This window comes from Nyctibius grandis, chromosome 22, assembly GCF_013368605.1.
Source record: "Nyctibius grandis isolate bNycGra1 chromosome 22, bNycGra1.pri, whole genome shotgun sequence".
Classification (NCBI taxonomy): domain Eukaryota; kingdom Metazoa; phylum Chordata; class Aves; order Nyctibiiformes; family Nyctibiidae; genus Nyctibius; species Nyctibius grandis.
The window spans coordinates 202,657-222,058 of NC_090679.1; the positions used below are offsets into that span (position 1 = coordinate 202,657).

At 39.1% G+C, this 19,402-nt stretch overlaps 1 protein-coding gene across 1 annotated transcript in view; it reads right to left on the reverse strand.

Annotated features, from left to right (window-relative positions):
• Nucleotides 1-2,687: 2,687 nt before the first annotated feature.
• The window catches only part of ATP10B (ATPase phospholipid transporting 10B (putative)), a 52,935-nt gene continuing 36,220 nt past the window's right edge, over nucleotides 2,688-19,402 (reverse strand). Inside the window, exons 11-21 of the mRNA XM_068417114.1 lie at nucleotides 18,775-18,881; nucleotides 17,906-18,032; nucleotides 16,223-16,407; nucleotides 12,599-12,911; nucleotides 11,300-11,376; nucleotides 10,642-10,767; nucleotides 9,092-9,292; nucleotides 7,084-7,164; nucleotides 6,870-6,974; nucleotides 6,232-6,419; nucleotides 2,688-3,192 (exon numbers count right to left, since the gene is read on the reverse strand). Coding sequence (XP_068273215.1) covers nucleotides 2,688-3,192; nucleotides 6,232-6,419; nucleotides 6,870-6,974; nucleotides 7,084-7,164; nucleotides 9,092-9,292; nucleotides 10,642-10,767; nucleotides 11,300-11,376; nucleotides 12,599-12,911; nucleotides 16,223-16,407; nucleotides 17,906-18,032; nucleotides 18,775-18,881 — 2,015 coding nt within the window. The remainder of the gene's footprint in view (nucleotides 3,193-6,231; nucleotides 6,420-6,869; nucleotides 6,975-7,083; nucleotides 7,165-9,091; nucleotides 9,293-10,641; nucleotides 10,768-11,299; nucleotides 11,377-12,598; nucleotides 12,912-16,222; nucleotides 16,408-17,905; nucleotides 18,033-18,774; nucleotides 18,882-19,402) is intronic.

Below are 19,402 nucleotides of genomic sequence, written 5' to 3' on the forward strand. Positions count from 1 at the left end.
AGGGATGATAGCATTGTCACCCAGGAGGAGGGGTATCAGGGGAGAGCTTTATAAAGCTGCAGAGCCAGCTGGGATGCAGAGGCCAGGTCTTGCCTGATGCTGCCTTTTGTTTCTGATTGTTTCAGCTTTGTCTCTCCTGAAGGATCAAGGATGCTTTTCCTCTATGTTGCAAACTCTCCAGGTAAATGAATCTATTGGACTGTTTTGTTATCATCTGCCACACAACAGAAGTAACAGATTGTACATCTAGCTGTAGAATTATTTTAAGGCAGCCACGCAAATTTGGATTCCTTCTTTCTTTTAATCGAAGAAACTATTTTTTGTTACAGCCTAGAAGCTACTTAGAGAGGAACTATCTTCCACTTCTTTCATCCCCTGACATAGCAGGGACTCCTTCACTGTAGAGCTTTTAGGGGCTATTTTGCTGGTGATCATAAGTAATTCTTCCTTCATTTCCCTTCTTAAGAGGACCCTCACTTAATTATACACCATTTCTGAACCTAAGCTCAGCTGTCAGGGCAAAATGAGTGGTAGAATGTTTTTGCAGAACCTGTGATGAGAAAACATGGAATTAATTCTTGGCTTCGAAATCAGGAACCTCTACAGGTCTTCCAGATTTGCTTAAACATAACCTGTCTGGCCCTTTTCCATATATGCTCAGTCCCCTTGCACATTCAGATAAATTTGTTACCTAGTTTGTATGATAAGCATTCCTATAACGTGGTCTACTAGATAGAGGAGTGGCCTCTGAAAACAGGAGTTTGCTACTCATGGATGACAATAGGAAAACCTCTCCTCTGCCTCTGTTTTTTTTTTCCTCTCAACAACACACCGAGTCATGACCACGTTACATTTATTGCTATAAAAACACTTCACATTTTGTAATAAAATGTATAAGAAATTAGCATCTTCTTTAAGTTCAAAGGAAATGGACCATTTAATGTAAAAACATGTCTGTGAATTGTTAAGACTTGATCTTAACTCTTGTCGTCCAAGGTCCATTCCCAGCTAGTGAGCAAACATTTGAGCAATCTCACACTCCATTAACAATAATCTCAGCAATGCCTAATTCCCTTCATTGTGTACATCATGCAAAAAATCTCTTTCTGAATTGTTTTACAGCTGACAATTAATAGTTTAACAATTACAGTTCCATGTTTGCTCCTGCTCCGGCTACCAGAAATCCCAGTGGCAGATATGCTACTCAATTTTGCCTGAGTTGCTTTAAAGTAACATCTTGAAGACTCTAGTTACAGTAAGTATTATAACACACAGAAGTTAAATTAGTATTTGCTAAATACGTTATTAAACAGACTTCACACATTGTGATAGGTAGCAAATAGCTAAATTAATATAACATGTATAAAAAAGTCTAAAACCCTACTTAAATCAGAACCAGTGGTAGATTCACAAAAGTACAGATGGCTTGAATTCAAAACATAGTTAAGATTTCACTCCACATTGTGAAGAAAAACTTGGGAAATGGTCTTACTAGTCAACATTTCTATAAGAAACACCAAAGTCGCCTTTCATTGCATTGCAATAGGTAGTGATGATGGTGACATTTTATGGTTTTTTTTTTTTCTGCATCTTGTTGCCCTGAGATACTGAAAAAGATGAATGTATTATGCATATTTTGGTCATTCTACTCCATGTACTTATTGCAATGTGATCAGTGACCTTCATATATTGCTTATCAAAATCTCCATTATTGAGATCTCCATCAACTACTAAATGTAACCGACTGTGGGGAGAAGCATGATTTATACTTGATTGAATGCAGCAACACTATATAATAATATAGGGAATGTAAGGAAGAAACCGAATTTCTAGATGAAAAAGCAGGGACAACTTTAGAATTGTAGAATGTAAATCCTTGAATTTGACTTGTTATATCTGTGTACTTCTGTAGGTACAAAGAAGTAGAGTCCGCTTATCCCTGAGTTACCCTGTCAGTTCTTGTAGTTCAGTAGTTGCATTCTTCTACTTCATAAACTCATTTGTCCCTTTCTTAACAGTATCAGGTCAAATCACTGCCTGCGTAAAAACACTGAACTTACTGTTCAGGGAAAACAGACTATAGGTCTGATATTGTTATGTGTATGAAGTCCATATATTAAAAACCAAAACCTTCTCTAGTCTCTTTCCGATGCTGTTATTCTGCAAATACCTTTAGTACCAGGAGGTAACATTTTTTCCGGCAGCACTGTAATTTTTAAGTTACTAGTGTCCTTTTAAGACTTTGATAGTAAAAGCTAGAGTGGGATGTGTTGCTCTAAGACATGCCTTAATATAAAATGGATTCTCTTTCTCTTACCTTAATAGCATAATAACATTGAAACATCACTAGTACAATTTTTCCTTATTACTGTAAAATAAAAATATTCCTTGATGAAAGAAATAAATTGTACATTTCTCAGCAACAGTGTGATGCTCATGTAACATTCCTCTAATGAGACAAAACCAGGAAGATCAAGAAGTCATGTGATGACAAACCCAAACTATATATGAACTTAGGAAAAGTTACATATTAGAGATATTATTGCACTACTCCAACAGATTTGGAACTCCACACGCCTCTCTCTCCTTTTGTAGGGAGCATCATGGTTAAGTATAAATAGACTTTTTATTTTCCCTATGGTATCCTTTCTCCACATGGGCTGTGGATCCCATTTCTGAATGTTTCTTCAGAGTGTCACTGCACTCACAGATCGCCGGTGGCTTCCATGGTTAAAATTGTGAGCATTATCTTTAGTAAGTTTGCCACTGTCCTGTCCAGTTGTTACCCTGCTAGGTACAAGGGGGTAATGGCCAGTGAAAGGTCCTGCTGAAGAGTCTGTAGCAGCAGATTCTTCCTCTGCCCACCTATTGAAGAAATAGTAGCCTTCTTCAGGTGTCTGTTTCCTGAGAGGGTTCATTTCAGAGGCAGAAAGTCCCTGACCTTCTGTGTCCCCATGAGACACAGCTGCTGCCGCCGGATGTAAAAATGGTGAGACACATAAGTGGCTGATGTTTTGCTCAAGGTCATCATTAGATGCAGGTGATAATACAGGTGCACCAGAAGTAGTTTGCTTTCTTGATTTCAATTTCTGGATTTCAAGATCCTGTTGCCCTCTAGGAAGCTTATCTAGTTGCTGTGCTTTAAGAATCAGAGATGCTCCAAAGGTTCCCCGTAGAACAAAAATAAAGAACCTGATGAAAGAGGAGGAGAATGGATTGTCTTACCAGTGGGTTCCTTCCATAATCTGCATCACATAACACAAATCCAGTTGCTAATTTTGCATTGCTCTACAGGCATCTGGTAGACACCTAATACCTGCTACATGAAAGTTGATTCCTGAATCGTAATGCAACATGTAACTATACGCTTATCTTGACCTGTATAGAGTCAACTACATGTGTATAAATATGAAATAAATGATAATAGAAATATTTAATTGCTGAGCAGTGCAAGAAAGGTAGACAGAAGGTCACCAAGAGATGCAGTATTTGAGGGGACTGAGATTATATTTATAATATAATTTACATATAGCCTGCTAAAATAGGCTAAAGAAGGGACCTTGATTTGGTAGATAACATAAAACCAGACATTCAAAAAACTCAGCTTGTGGATTTGTTCAGGTAGCAGTAAAAATAAAAGTGTCCAACTTGCCCTTTGCAGAACAGAGAACCTATATAAACTATATATTATGTGCAGTGAGAGAGCACACATCCTCTCTCCGTGTCACGTCAGTTTTGCCTGAAAACCAAAGTCTCTTTCAAAGCGTCTTTCTAATAGGATTTGACCTTCCTGTGCATGGCCTCAATACACATTTTCAAACAAACATGGGGACTCTTTGAAATTACATTAATAAAGCTGCCGTCTTCACATCCAGCTGCTAAATATATGCATAAATAAGTATAACAAGATTAAAAAGCCTAACAAGCTAGACTAAGTACAGAAATGGCTTTTAAGGTGGTGGATTTCTCAGGCCTGTCTGCACAAATAGGAGTGGGTAATCACACATTTGATGTGCCTGTGCTCAGACTGATCAACCCCAACCTCAGGTCTGGGAACTGTGCAGTTGCTGGTTATGGTTGGGCAGCTAACAGCATAACTCCAGAGAGCCCAGGTCCACCTGCAGAGATCTGTTGTGGATCTTATTGTCCTCTGTCATTGCCCTCAAGTTGTCCTCTCTGTCTTCTGTGCAAGTTGCAGGTGGACCAGATGGGAGGACAGAGAAGGGAAGGAGAACTGTGTCTTCCATCCCATGAACTGCTTTCACTTGCTCCTGCCCTTTCCACAGCCCTGCAGGGTGCAAGACTCAGTTACCTATGGGGCCTCTGCAGGGCTTCCTGGAAGATCGCAGTCTGCCTTCCACAGCTGGAGGAACATATCTGGCTGGCATGTTGAAATCCTCCAAGAGACACAGAGCCTTCCCTTGCCAATGAATGAACATGAAATTCAGATCCCTTTCTTCTCGGACTTGAGGGTTTTAGTACCTAATGCTGTGCAGTTTGCGTCTCAAAACAAAGCTCAGAGGCAATTTTGAGATGGAGAGGCACAGAAGATGCACTGCAAAGTACTGCCAGACAGTGCTGCAGGAAGAGCATGCATGCAGGCAGGGCACAGGCAAGCCCCTGCAGAGTGCCTGCAGTGTCTCAGAAATGTCAGCTAGCACAGAAGGCAGTAGCAAAAGGAAGAATCAAGGAGAGCAAGGATTTTAACAAAACCTCTTAGAAAGAAACCAGAACCTCAAGGTTCCAACTGGTTTCTGAAGGAAATAAGGAGCAGGCAGTGTGGTGAGATGAACCAACTGAAACTTAAAATTAAGTGCATTTTAGCAAAGGGTGGTTTCACCACTGCTGTGATATGCTGACACAGCTAAGTCATAGCAGAAACAGGGAGCTGGATATTCTGTGAACTGAGGACTCTGCAGAAAATAATCTGGGGTACCTACATGAAGGAACAGCAGTTCTCCAACTTTGAAGATCTCAAGATACAAATCTTTAAGCTCAGTATCCTGCAAGGCAGCAACAATCTTAACCTTGCTGAATTCCCAAGATGGAGATACGAGTTGTCTAACCACGTGTTTGATGTAGCTCTCAGTAGAAAACTCAGGTTTAAAAATGACACTGTGAATAGGGCTGATAGGAAAACAAAATTCACAGAGGAGCAAAACAGATTGGAAAAGGATACCTTGCCTAGAAGACATGAGACCTCACTGAACTGTGTGTTTATCCTGACCTGAAGTTATATAATGTAACATGAAATCACAAGAGCATCTCAACTCAAACGGGTAAATAATAATTTGAAGACAAATATTATCTAGTCTTAAAGGTTCCTTTTTAAACAAAGTTAGGGCTTAGATTCTAGTGCCTTAAAGCACTTACAAAATCAGATACTAAATATGTTTTCCTGATTCTTGAAATACCAGTGTGCAGCACTACTTCATGACAGCTAGGATGAAGAGACCAGCAAGATAGTCAAACCAACCAATTTTTTTCATTGTCCAAGCAGAAATAAAAATTTTAAGTAAGTGGTGCAAGTCAGACAAAGCATATATGCTTAAAGAATGATTAAGGTATTAAGGATCAAAAGTAGTAAGGTTAACACATACATATATGGGAACAGAATCTTTATGTGTTTCAAATCGGTTTTTCTCAGCAACATATCAAAATAATTATCCCTCTCCAAATAGTACTCAGCCTCAGTTAAAGCTATCTTTAACATACCTGATCTGTTGCACAGGGTAAAGCTAGGATTCTAGATGCAGGAAATTATTTGATATAGACACATGTTCTTAAATTTGGCTTAGTAATGCACTGTAATGTACTAAAGAAACAGAATACATTTTGTAACTCTCAAAGCATATAGGATTGTTTCAAAGACTTGGTTTCTAGTCTTGATCAGCTCAGAAACATTGCATTTATAATAGTGAACCTTTATGTAGCAGATTTGTAGTGGTAAACTTTGAAGCACGCCAGAAAGAAAGGTTTTCCTGATGGGAAAACAAAAGCAGCAGATATATAAATAGACAGTGACTTATCTAGGGTTATATAACTGAATAAACTAATGGTTCATGAACTGGAAAGTTGAACTCAGGCATGACTTTCACACTGATCACCTATCCCTGTGCAACACATGTGCCTGACATATCTGATGTCTATATACATCATTATTGTTATTTCACTTAAATGCCTACAAATCCACAAATCAAAATTGAGAGGAAAACAGTGCATCGTTCAAACCTTGGCAAGAGTGCAATGACCGGGGTAATAAGACACAGTAAGTAGAAGGTGGGGTCTGAAAGCTGTTTCTCCATAACCCAGTAGGGGTTGGTGGGAGGGTTGCAGACCACGCAGACAGCGTTGTAGATCAGAGAGAAGACGAGGTAAAACACCACGCTGCCAATCATCGTTACCAAGTGGAACAGGGTCTGTAAGGAGAATTGCATGAAATGACAGCGATGCTTGTGAGATTCTGACTCTGGGTGTAAGACAGGAGGATACAAAGAAGGATTAGAAAGAACTTATCCATTAGGTCCATGCTACTGAAAAGTGCAGTAGGAGAAATACCTGGAAATTAACTTAAAAAACAACAGTGACAGTGAGTACAGTTCTTTAAGAAACATGTCCTCATATAACGATGTACAAATTGTGTACTGTCCTGTCCAAAGGCACAGTAGAAGCAAATTCTGTTGCTGTGCACATGAAGGTATTATCCTGAGGCTAATCAATTCTGGCACATTGTGAAATCTCAGTGCATCTGTTACTTACTTTTTGTGACCCAGAATTCAGCTAAATGACTCTGAAAGGCAATGTCTACACAGTATGCTATGTTCAGAAAAGAAAAATAGTCATGTGAATAGGACAGGCCAAACACATACCCACGTCTTCATTTCTAGAGCCTGGTGCAAGAGAATGGTCAGGAGGGAGATGGTATTGATGGGGTTTCCAAAGGAAAACACGTCTATGTCAGAGTCCTTGTACGTCTAGAAAACAGGCAGATAGACTGTGATGAACCCTGACTATTCCAAAGTGATTTTTTCTATTTTTTAAGGAGGATAGGAGAATGAGAATATTAATGACCCAGGTACTTACCAAATAAGGGACAAAGAAGCAAATGAGGCTCTGATAGAAGGCATCCAACATTGTAATAATAAAAGTTGACAGCTTGTATATCTGCAGGAGTTTATAGATAACAGTCATCATGATGGGGCAACATCTCTAGTCTGTCCTGCAGACATAATTCCTGTCTGTTTTTCTTCCATTCAGACTATTGATTATAGCTAACTGGTCTCCTTCACGAGTAAATGCCTCCTGAGCAGCTGAATTAGACCAAAGGCTTATCACTGAGCAGGCCTTTTCTCTGTGTTAACTAAAGACAGACCTTAAGAAGATAAGCCAATCAACTAGGGGTCTTAAAAGCTGAATGTCATATATGGCCCATCCCTCCCCAAAGGACTCTATTCCTCAAATTCTTTTTCAAAAAAAAAGCTTTTCCTAGAGCTATAGAATCGGTAAAAAATCCTTTCTGTTGAGGTTCCTTCCATCGAAACATCTATTTTGTGCCATTTTAATTTGACTACTTGTCATATTTAAACCTATCTAGCAACCCGTGGGGCCACAGCTCCCGTGGAGTGGGACGCATTACTGGAGTGATAGAAGGCTGGGCTCCTGTTGTTTTAATGCAGACAGGATGCCAAAGCAACAACAATGACCTCTTCAAAATGGTAAAGAACATATATTTCATATATATGTGAGGTCCAAGAGCTCCTAAGAAAACAGATAGAAAGTCCTACAGAGAATCCTCAAATTCGGCACTCCCTTGCCTAGGTTTTTCAAAACATCGCTAAACACGATGTGACCTACCAGTGTTCATCAGTGCTAAAAATCACAGTCCAGGATAACGAAAGTAGGTATTAGAAGAATAAGGAAGAGAGAGAGAAGAATTCCTAAGTACCCTGCAATTTTGTGATTTAAAACTAAGGCCGCATCAAGTTTTGCTTATTAACATTTTCATAATTTCCTTTTAAAAATGTTAAGGCAATTTGGGAATAGGTGCTACTGTACTGTATGTATATGTAAAACCAGCTATATATGTCTATATATGTGCGCTTCTCACAACCAGATCAGACTGGTTCTGATTCTCTAAACCTGACAGGAAAAACTGAAGTAAAAATATAACATTTAATGCATATTTTCTGAGGGTTACCAATACTGACTATACAGAGTAAAAGAAGTAAATAAATGGAACAGTTCCTGCCTGGAACAGCCTAGACACCAAACTGTGACAAAATCCTTTATGTATTAACAAGTGTATTTCTGAACCTGAGAGTAGAACAAAGATCACAGAATCACAGAATGGTTTAGGTTGGAAGGGACCTTAAAGATCATCTAGTTCCAACCCCCTGCCACGGGCAGGGACACCTTTGCACTAGACCAGGTTGCTCAAAGTGAGTTGTTTATTGATGTAAGGGTGTGAGTTTTCTCATCGCTTTTTGCTGTAATCTTTTTAACAAGCTTTTCTTTTTCAGTAGGTTGAGACTGTTCAAAGCACCAAATCTGAGCCAAGTTTAACCAGGGATCGGCTAAGCTATTTCACCCTCATTCGTTACATTACTCATCCTATTCTATTTATTTCTCCCTATGCCTTCACCAAGAAATTTTCTGTATGTATAGTGTGTACGCGTGTACATACACACACACATATTTGCTCCACCGTCTCTTCTTCAGATCAGAAACACCAAACAGAGCTGATTCACTAGCACACCACTTTACTTATTACAGTGCAGCATGCTGGTACCAAATGGGATTGCTCCATGTATTTGATGGCAGAATAAACCTTCCCATTTACATCTTCCATCTATGACCAAACAACCAGCCTCACTTCTAGGAAGCAACTTCAATCATATGTTCCTTACCAGTTCTTCCAACAGCTACAATTATAACTTCTTTTAGTGGACATCAGTAAACCAGAAACCATAAATGGATCATTTTGTTCCAAGTAAGTCTGAAACTCTTCTCTTTCCTCCCTCCCTCCTCACAAAACCAAAAAACCTGTGGTCCTTTGGCTTATCAAGCAGTTATTTCAGCAGTCAAGACATACCTCTGAATTTTGCCCATTCTTGTACAACTCAGGCAACCCTAGAAGTGTTTCTGCAGAAACATCTCTATCCAGGAGTCCAAAGAGAAGAGGGGGCATTGAGGTGAAGAAGAGATTGAAAAAAATCATCTGCCAGTAATCTATCATTGTGCTGCCTGAGAACCCACAGAAGAACTGGTACCAGAAGAGCAGGCTGACATAGCTCTGTGGAGAAGTAGATACAAACATACGGTCCTGTTACAAGCTGAACTGTGGCTCCTCACATGCACAAAAGACACATCTTTCATGCTGATGTGATTTAATTTCTCTTTGGGTTGTAGGAGTCATGAAGATGCACCTTTCTTGTGGCCTCTCCTTTACATTCTCTTCCTTCCCCACACTGTTCCCTACTATTACAGTTGATCTGGACCCTTTAGTTTGCAATACATAGATGGTCTATGTCTCTCATATTCCACCTACGAGGTTTACATAGTACATTAGTTATTAACAGAGTCTCCCAAGAATACATTATTTTCGTTAAAGGTACCATCAGTAGACAGCTCTGCGATTTATTCCATAAAGCAGTATATCTTAAGGGACTACTTCACATCAATCCACTGTGGTACAGCTTTTTAAAAGCCATTACTTTTCTTTAAGAAAATATCAGAGAATAATTAAGTAAACTCTTCACAGCTCTGAGCACTAGATTTTCAAATAGTTCTACAAACTGGTTGGCCATGCAGAATCAAAGGCCTCCTGCTCCCTAATGGTACTGGGGAGATAATAGAACAGCAGCATCCCAGACTGGAGAGCTATTTCGCATTGCAAATAAATATCCTTTGAACTCTAAAAGGATGCCCAATAAAAAAAAAAAGTTTCAATTTCCACTACCAATTTAACATAAGAAGTAATCCTTATTCAAAATTATTTAAAAAAATAGTACAGATACTTTGAATTCTAAGTAAAGAGTCTTTCATGCTCAGAGTGTATTTCATGTCAAATGGACCTGTTTGCACAGTCTTGTAGAAACTGTACTACAATCAGGGTTTTTGACTACACTATTGTTCAATGCACAGCTCATTTCCATATACATTAAATTTTTAATAAAAATGACAGATATGACTGCATCATTACATACAAGTGGTTCCTAACAAATTAAATGTAGAAATTCAGAGGTTTCACAGGCAACCAATTCTTAGTGCAGAGTAATTTTCTATATTCTAGCACTCATAATCTGCTCTTCCTTATGTAAATTTTATTTTGAGGCTCATGGACATTATTAATAAAGTTTCTTGAACTACCATATAAAAGTTACTAAGCCTTGAGTCTTTTTTCCTTCTGGAATAATACTATTTCAAAATATATTTAGAACCTGTATTTTCCTCAATGCTTTATGCAGCACATTACTGAGAAGGAGGTAGCATACCGTAAACTTGCAAAGTGAAGAAACAGGAACTGTAGGTTCATAAAAAGTAAGAGAGTATAACCCACAAAAACCAAAACCAAAACAAAACCCCCAGCCCTGGACTTAACCCTTGCTAGGAAGAAAACTTCCAGAATTTTAATAATCTTACCACATTTTTGTAGAAAAAGTAAATCACCATCTTTGCCAGGCGAGCGTAACACCAATGTCCGTGGACAAGAAGCAGTTTTTTGAGATGCTTAAATCGGGATATTGCAAAGTCACTAGCCATCACAGCCTTTGGTAAAAAGAATACATGTTAATTTACAATATATCTTTTTTCACCCAATATGATGAAATTTGAACATGGACATTGAAATGATTTCCTACTAATGTAGGAAAAAAAAACAAACCCTTGATAAAACAGTTGGAAATTTCTATTTTTGTAGAACTCTCCATCTTAGGAGAATGAGGAAGTTGGATATATGGGAAAGAATTTGGGGCAGAAAACACTGAAAGAGAATCAACAAAACCTGGAAATGCTATAGCAGAGGTAATTCAGAAACCAGATGCTAACCTAACACTGGACAGGCACCTGCTAATTTTCCAGTCACGAGCAAAAACACGTTTGTCCCTGCATGCTAATTCTTGGCTCAAGACACTCTTCTTTGGCTGGACTCAGAATTACGAACTGCGTATTAATTTATGACATTAACAATGCCAATTTGCATCTTTAAGATGACACTCAAGAGTATAGGGCTGCTATGAAACTTATTAAGCAGCAAGAGACCATGCCACAAAAGAGGAAAGAAAATAAATTGAAGGGATACCTGCATGCCTTCTTGGCCAGATATTCCAATTCCGACATCAGCTGCTTGAATCATACTTACATCATTTGCACCATCACCTAGGATGGAAAGACAGAAGGGAACAATAAAGGTGCAAGAAAGGGTCCTTAATACAAAATGCCTGTTTCAGAACAAGAAAAAAAAGACCCAGCTATGCTGTCAAAGGCTATTCTGTACTACCATGCACCTTAAATATAGTAACTGATACTCAGCATCAAGCAACCATGACCTCTAGGCTCTGATCTTGGTTGGAACATCCCCCTTCCCAGAAGACCTGGATCCACCAGGGCTAAGTCCAACACTGGGACTGGCTGGGTGGTGGCGTGGACACTCTGACACCATCTACATCTGCATTGTTTTGTATGTTTCTGCTTGGTGAACTCCATATGCTCAGCAACATGCTTTGCAGCACCCTACTTCACTGAATTCTCCAAATTATATGATAAATTTAATTTCAGCTGGCAATGTAACAAGCCAATTTCAGGAGGTATTCTGCTGATTTTAACTTGCAGCAATACATTAAATACACAATCAAATTTCCTTGGAAAGAACAGCCATGGTTGTTGGCTGCAACGTGGAGATTGTGAATTAAGTTAGCTGGTAAAGCAAAATAAATGAAGCAGAAGGCTGAAAGGTTATATTTTGAACTCTAAGGCAAAGCAAGGTATTTTAGAATATATCAGATTCTTCCTTTTTTTTTGGTCCACAGAGGTGTATTTTTTGGTTTTAAAGTCATAAAAATCAATTCTGCAAGAATTTTAGTGGCTTGACTTACCAAAAGTGGAGCAGGAAACACAAAGCATTTTACATTATATGGAGGTAAAAAGCAAATGACACAGTGCTTAATACCACTCTGGGGATAACACTGTTTTCACCGGTTGGGAAAATCTGACAGGAAAAGGGCTTTATGAAAAGACAAAACAGTAACTACTATCAACCGCTTTCCAAACCCAAAGCGAGGGCATTCTGGAGGGAATGTGTACGTGTGTTTGTATGGTGTGCATAAAAGGGACTGCTGGGAGATTCTGAATTTAAAGTGCCTTCAACTTTAAATTCAGAATCTCCCAGCACACTTTAAATAGGGGCCAGATTTGCTCACTGAAAGCTGAAGGAGGACTTTTGTATGGTTATTAATTAGGAAAGACTATTCAATGCTATTTTCCCACTGTATCTATCTGAGGCACAAGAAATAGCTCATACAATATATTCCACACATTTCCATAACTCATAAAGAAAGAACCTGCTTCCCCCTTTCTCCTGTGAGATTCAGGATGGAGGTACCTATCGACAGGGTCATCACTTTAAGCTGCCTCCGGACGAGCTTGACCACCATGCTCTTCTGAATAGGGGTGGAACGGCAGCACAGCACTGAGCGGCAGTGCTTTGTCAGCGCCAGGAACTTCTCCTCCAGGCCCCCCTGGAAGACGACGTTCAGTGTCCGTCCATCAATCACCAGTCCAAACTCGGGACTGAGGGCCTCAGAGGCTGAGAAAGATGTTGGGATAATGCCAAAAAATTTTCTCCGTGGTTTTTCAACCTCATAATTCTTCCTCACCTCTTCCAAGGTTAAATTCAAGAGAGATTCACAAGTTTCCTGTGAGAAAACAGAAGTGGTTCTAGAAGTAATCCTCTCCATCTTCCTTTACAGCACAGCACCTTACAAAGTGTATGTTTGTATAACCATGCCAGTGGGTTTATGCCTATCAGATAAATATTAGTGAAAACTGACTGAGAAATGCACTGATTCATCAGATTGGAGATTATTTTAATGACATCATCATATCCTTCACTGCGCATCTTATCAACTAGTTAATTGTAGTAAGAAATTATTCTGAAAGAAAAAAAGTAATCTTCACATCAAGAGGACATATCTGTATTTGCAGTACTGAGAGTACAGAAATTAAAAGAAAATATTTTTTTTCTAAAGGAGATTTTAAAAATCTGGTTCTGATATAAATGATGTGATATATTGCAGCATTTGCTTCCCTCAGAAATAAACTGCAGTACAGAAACAAGAGGGTTTAGATTTTCAAAACTACCTAGTAACTTTGACAGTTTGGTCTTTTCTAGGTCACAAATCAGGTGTGTGTCTCAGTTAGGGGCAGAAATAAAGCTTCATATTGCCCAGCACTGTGTCTCAAACACCAACTAAGTCTTTCCCCCTTAGCAAATTTGCCTCATTTTGGACTGAAGTCCCCTTTCAGATGCAAACAACCGGAACTGACTTAGTATCAAACACAAACAGACTTTTGCCTCTCCCATATGGATGTAAATCGGCACACCACTATCAGAGAAAACCCAGAATGATCGAAAAGTTATTTTGCTGCCTGTTAGTACTAAAAGTCCTCCTTCTGTGGCACGGCACTGAATACCTGAGGAGCTAATCACTCCCTTTTTTACCTTTTCTGTCAGCTTTATTGAGTGATGATTCAGTTCTTAAATGTTATTTTCATTTTATGTTGCATAAGGTATGTGTGTAGGATGTTTGCAAGATTTAAATTACACTTAAGTGGGAGGTTCTGGAATCAGATGTACCTCTGACATCTAATAAAAAGCTGCATGTAGTCTGCACACTGAAAACTTCTAAAAAATACCGAATCAGCATCATCTTTCTGTGAACCAACCAAAGATTGTAGCGGAAATTCCTGGTTTGTCTTGGCTTGCCTCTTTAAATAAATCCCCCAAACTACCTACTTGTGTTGCTTCTTCCTGGAAGATATTTAATTTCCAGTGTTTGAATAAGCTGCTGGGTTCAGGGGTGAGAAGATAGTCTCTTCCCACTGAAGCCAGTTCAAGGGTTAACTAGCAAAATTGATGGGTTGTTGTGAAAGCAGAAGCACTTTGTATGTGTTGTTTTCCCCTGCTGCTGCCATTGAGAGACATTTCAGAACCGGCATCCTCGGCTTCATTTTGAAAGGGAGGAGCTAAATCTTATTGTGGAGCAACTCCAGTGCCCACTGAACCACACATATTGACACAAGTGCCCGTGTGTGCACAGCTTGCGTCTGAGCCTGGATCGAGGGCCATACAGGGTGCTATGGGTAAGTGCACGCTCCTGTGTTTCCTGGAGCCAGAGTGGTCCCGCCTGCAGCATCACTTCTCTGACAGAAACCATCTTCTAATTTCCATCCTAAATTTATTCATTCTGCCTTCCGTTAAAGCAGATATGCGTATCAAATGAAATTACACATTGAAGCAAGGAATGTATTCCGTGCCAAATTCCATATCATCTTTGCATGTTTCCCTATTTCCGTGACATTAAAAGAGAGAGACATTTGCATAGGATTTTATTCTTGTTTGGAGAGCTACTAACTGCAGACAAAAGCAGTTAGAAAGTAGGCCATCTAACTGCTCTGTACAATTGCCTATCACAAGAAAAACAGTCAGTATTTTAACTATAACTAATTAATCCTCACAATAGCTTTATAGGGAAAGGCAAGCTTGTACCGGTAACCCCCCTTCTGTGGGGAGAAATACTCAGGCAATTGAGTCAAGTGACTTGCCTAGTTGCAGAGAGAAACCCTGCCTTCCCTCCTCAGCCTTCTGTCTACCCACGGAAGGGCTTATCTCACGGTAACTTCTGTTACTGCTGAGTGTGGGCCACAAGTGTACACTGCACAAAAACGACAGAGCAGCACACAGGGAAAAGGGCAGCGGCTGCTGCCTGGGGCACCTCAGGGGCATCCAAGGCTACGTGGGAAGTAAGAGGTCACTAGCAACAAAACAGAGGGCAGTACAGTTGGCATTTTGGATCCTGTTTTTGGGCTTTAGATATGGTCAGGGCTGAATTCTCCTAAGCAAACTGGTCTGGTTTAGCCACAATGCCTGAACTCGCTCTCCCTAAACCCATCTCAAAAGCCATCTGTCCCAGCAGGGTACTTGGAGGGGTGAGATGCTGGGCTGTGCATGGCAGTGGCCATCCTGCTTTCCAAAAGCAAGGCAGCGTTTTCCTGGTACCCTGCTTATGTTGCTTCACAATCTGCAAAAGCCAAGGTTGCTTTTCTAAAGCCTTTTACTTTCACCATCCTTAATGGCATTTATCCTCTTTGAAAGTTAGGACTCTATTTTCTCTCTTCTGTTCAGACTGTTTCAGGAATAGCCGTAGATTGCACCACAGATTGTTCGCTGTATTTTAGTGAGTCACAGGAGCTGACAGACACGCCCTTGAAGTGATTATCCTCATTTTGGAGTATGTTTGCTTTGCCTACTGCCTGATCTTCTTATTGCCCATGAAAATTCAGGGAATATCTGTGCACATCAGTAACTGTGTGCACCACCATGGAATGTCAAGAAGTGACTGTGTTTTTAACTGGCCCACAAGAACTATATCTGGATTTCCAAGAAAGTGAAATGCTGCTTACACAAACAGATACTGGATTAAGTTGTTCACTAATAAATTTCTGATTAAGCCTAATCCTATCAGGGAACATGTGACTAGCAAGTTCTGAAATGAATTAAATCTACACCTGTATACTTTCCACACTGACTCATACAGTACTTTCCAAATGTCTTCCCACAGATATCACCTGGAATTAAAATATCATTGTAACTGAAATTTCCATTGCAAGGTGAAAGGACAGATGTCATTATTATTAAGAAATCAGGTACTTAAATTGCATATTACTTTCTTTCTAAAGCTCACTATTCAGGTAATTTTTTTTAAAAGAATATTTTCATTTGGAAAAATCATTGTACTTTAAATGAATAAAACTCTACATAACTGTCTCGCATTCCATTTCATCCTGTTACATGCGGTCTCTAAAGAATTTCTAGCCTAATGCTTCTATGTGGCTTTTTGGTTGGCTGTGTTCTCGTGTTGAACGCAGCCGAAAGCAAAACAGTACCAATCTGCAAGACACAAAGAAAGGGGAAGATAGCAAATTCTCTGCATCTCTCTATGCTCACCTTAATCTCAGTGTTAATGGTGAAGACTGTGTCTCTTTGCTTCAGGAGTTTGCAGGAATATGCGATGTTAACTGCTGTTTCCTGTTTGTCTCCTGTCAACACCCAGATTTGTATCCCAGCTTCTCGAAGAGCCGCAATAGTGTCAGGCACTCCATCTTGCAGCCGATCTTCAATCCCTGTTGCTCCTGGGCAAGCAGAAAAAGAAGTAGTGAACTAGTTTTTTTTTTCATTTGGAAATCATGTTGCTATTTTTTTTTTTAAGAAAAGGTCTTTGACTTGTACTCGTGATCCTGAACTTATCAAGAGCTGAGCCAAGGTAGTGTCCAGCACATAAACACACAGGCACAAGATCTGCATTTGGATTAAGCTCTGAATGTGTCAGCAATCAAATTCTGGCTCTTCATTTTACTCGTTCCTAGAACAATGCATTTCATTTCTTCTCAAGAATCCAAAAAGACAATGTCCTGGAATTACACCATATGCATTTTTGAAGTACTACATTAAGTCTCATCAAAGCAACCAGAAAAGATGAATGCTGACTATTAAAATGAATGCTATCCCTCTTGTCAAGTTAGATGCTTCACCCATCAAAAGGAGAAGAAACAGTACAGTAAGTATTCTTTTTAAAAATGTGCAAACTTAGAAGCAAATGCCAACACCACTCCTGATGGTAAATCACCATCTGAATGTTACAATACTCCTTATCTCTTCCACTAGAGGTCAGTTTGAAGATGCTGTAACTGTGATACATTAAAGATAGATATTCATTTAAGCTAAAAGAACACTTCTTGTGAAATAAAGCATGAAAGCACACAGAGCCTTAAGACTTGGCAAAGGTAACAGATTCTGACACGATCTACATTACCTCTTACGTGGTTCTGCTTATGGCATTTACTGTTATTACTCTAATTTTTTAAATCACTGCAGAGATTATGAGAAGCCATAATGCTAATAGCTTGCAATCACAAAAATTCAGGATAATGAAGTATGGGCACAGATTGTATTCACAGAAAGATGAGACTGAGACAACTCTGAAAATCAAAGTCTTACAGAACAAAATGTTTGGAAACAAAAGAGAAAAGAAAGCACTGAAGTGCTCCATAATTTAACAGAACAGTGTTGTTAGATATGACGGTGATGGATGATGCGCAAGTGCCAATGAATGTAAGCTTTAACAGGAAATATCGCTTTACAAAGTGCAGAAAGAAAACATGACAGTGCAACAACAGCAGGAATTCACTAGCAAAAATGCCTATGTGTGGACAGCAGTTTAAGTTACTGTTTTTTATAATACAGTGTAATTACCAAAATTCCCTTGGAATTTGTGCTCAAAACTGAAGTTAATTTATATTTTTTTATAGGTTTATCTAAGGACACAGGCACATGACTGAATTATAGGAACTTCACTGTCAGATGAGCCACAGTAACAGCTGATGTAAATGTTCTTTGTTCCCAGCACATGATGGTTTCAGTATACTTTTTCAAAGTTAATGCTGCTCAAGATGCACGAGAACTTGTTTAGACACTGTCATTGGACTGTATCCCCTAGTCCTGAGATTTCCAAACCTCAGAGGAAGATTTTTTGATATAAATTAGTATAAGCTGTTGTCTGTCTGATTGCCAAGAATATCACAGGAGAGGCAAGTGATACTTCACGCAATGACGATTCTTATTTTTAGCTACCCAGCAAGGTGAGTTTGGTCTCCAGATGCTGCGCTGTCTCCATTAACAGCTCATCTCTGTTGTCAATTGCAGCTTCTGCCTCCCGACGAAAATTGGCCCATTTTTGAAAGTCATCTTCATTCAAGACCTGCATAACATGATTTAAACAGAACTCATTTTAAATTTAAATAAGAGAAGAATGCCAACATTCTGGATCACAGAGACTTAACTACTATCCAGGCTGATAAAGTACTGTGTCGCCTTTAAAATAACAAAAACTTTTCCAAAAGAAGACTACAAGAACTAGTAGCAATGAGAAAAATAGACCTGCCTTCCTGTTTGTATAAATGGCCTACAGCTGAGACTTAAAAACATGACCTAGAGAAACTCTTGATCACACAGCCCTTGGTTGGGTCTCTGAACTGGAACACACGGTTTCTGAAGGTTACTCTACATTTCTCCAGAGCCAGAACAGAATCTATTTGTTGCACACAGACAACTTCTGTATTAAAGTATTAGCCTAAGGTGTACTAACCCAGGCTGAGGACAAGATTTTTGAAAGCTGAATGCCAAGCAAAACAGAAAAAGTTTGGCTTCTCTGCAGACTTTTTAATTCTTGCTTGGAATCACTGTAGAGAAGGTCATCTAGAGTTACCATTAAGACAAACAGAAATGAATGTTTTGAAGCTGACCAAAAATCCATCATCTGCTCATGCTGAGGAAAAAGAGGAAAAAAAGAGTGCAAAACAATCAAATAGAGGGACAAAAAATGGGCTGTATCTGTCTTGTTCTCTGAAGCAGAAAGAATTATAACCATTACATTTTTCTTATAAATCTACTGACATGTACAGAGCAAAGCTGTAAACAATAGTAGTCTAATGCCCTCCTACCTTCTTAGCTATGCACAGAGTTCGTAGGCCATCACGGGCATAATAGTCCAGATGTTTCTGTGTTTTTTCTTTTATTCTTTTCTTTCTCTTCTCTGCATTAATGTCAGCTGTGAAATACAAGGAAAAGATTCCATATTTTAAGCACAGATCATTTCAGACCTAATGGCCTAAGATGAAAAAGAATGGGCATTAGCGAATACTGGATTCCAGTATAACAGCAGTTCCTTTCAAAGCTCAAAAGTGTTGTCTGTGCATAAGATGAAACTTGCTAAAGATCCTTGTTTCCTTTAAGATAACATTACTCGGTTGTTTTTGTTTGTTTGTTAGTGTTATAACACTCTTGCTGACAAGCTGAAATACAATGGTCAGGCCCTTATGACAGTATTGTTGCAGAGTACACAATCCACATGGGTTAGCGCTGTCAGTGAATATTAATTAGCACATTCCATATTCTAAGCACTACTCGGGTTAAATGAATAACTCAGTTCTGATCTGCAAGGATAGCACTAGAGACAGCTTATTCTTTTTTTATACTTCTAATGCCTAGATATAATATTTCACGCAGAAAACAGTACTGCAAACTTCTTGTGCTTCTTTATAGGAGACACAACAGAAATAGCTCATTGGC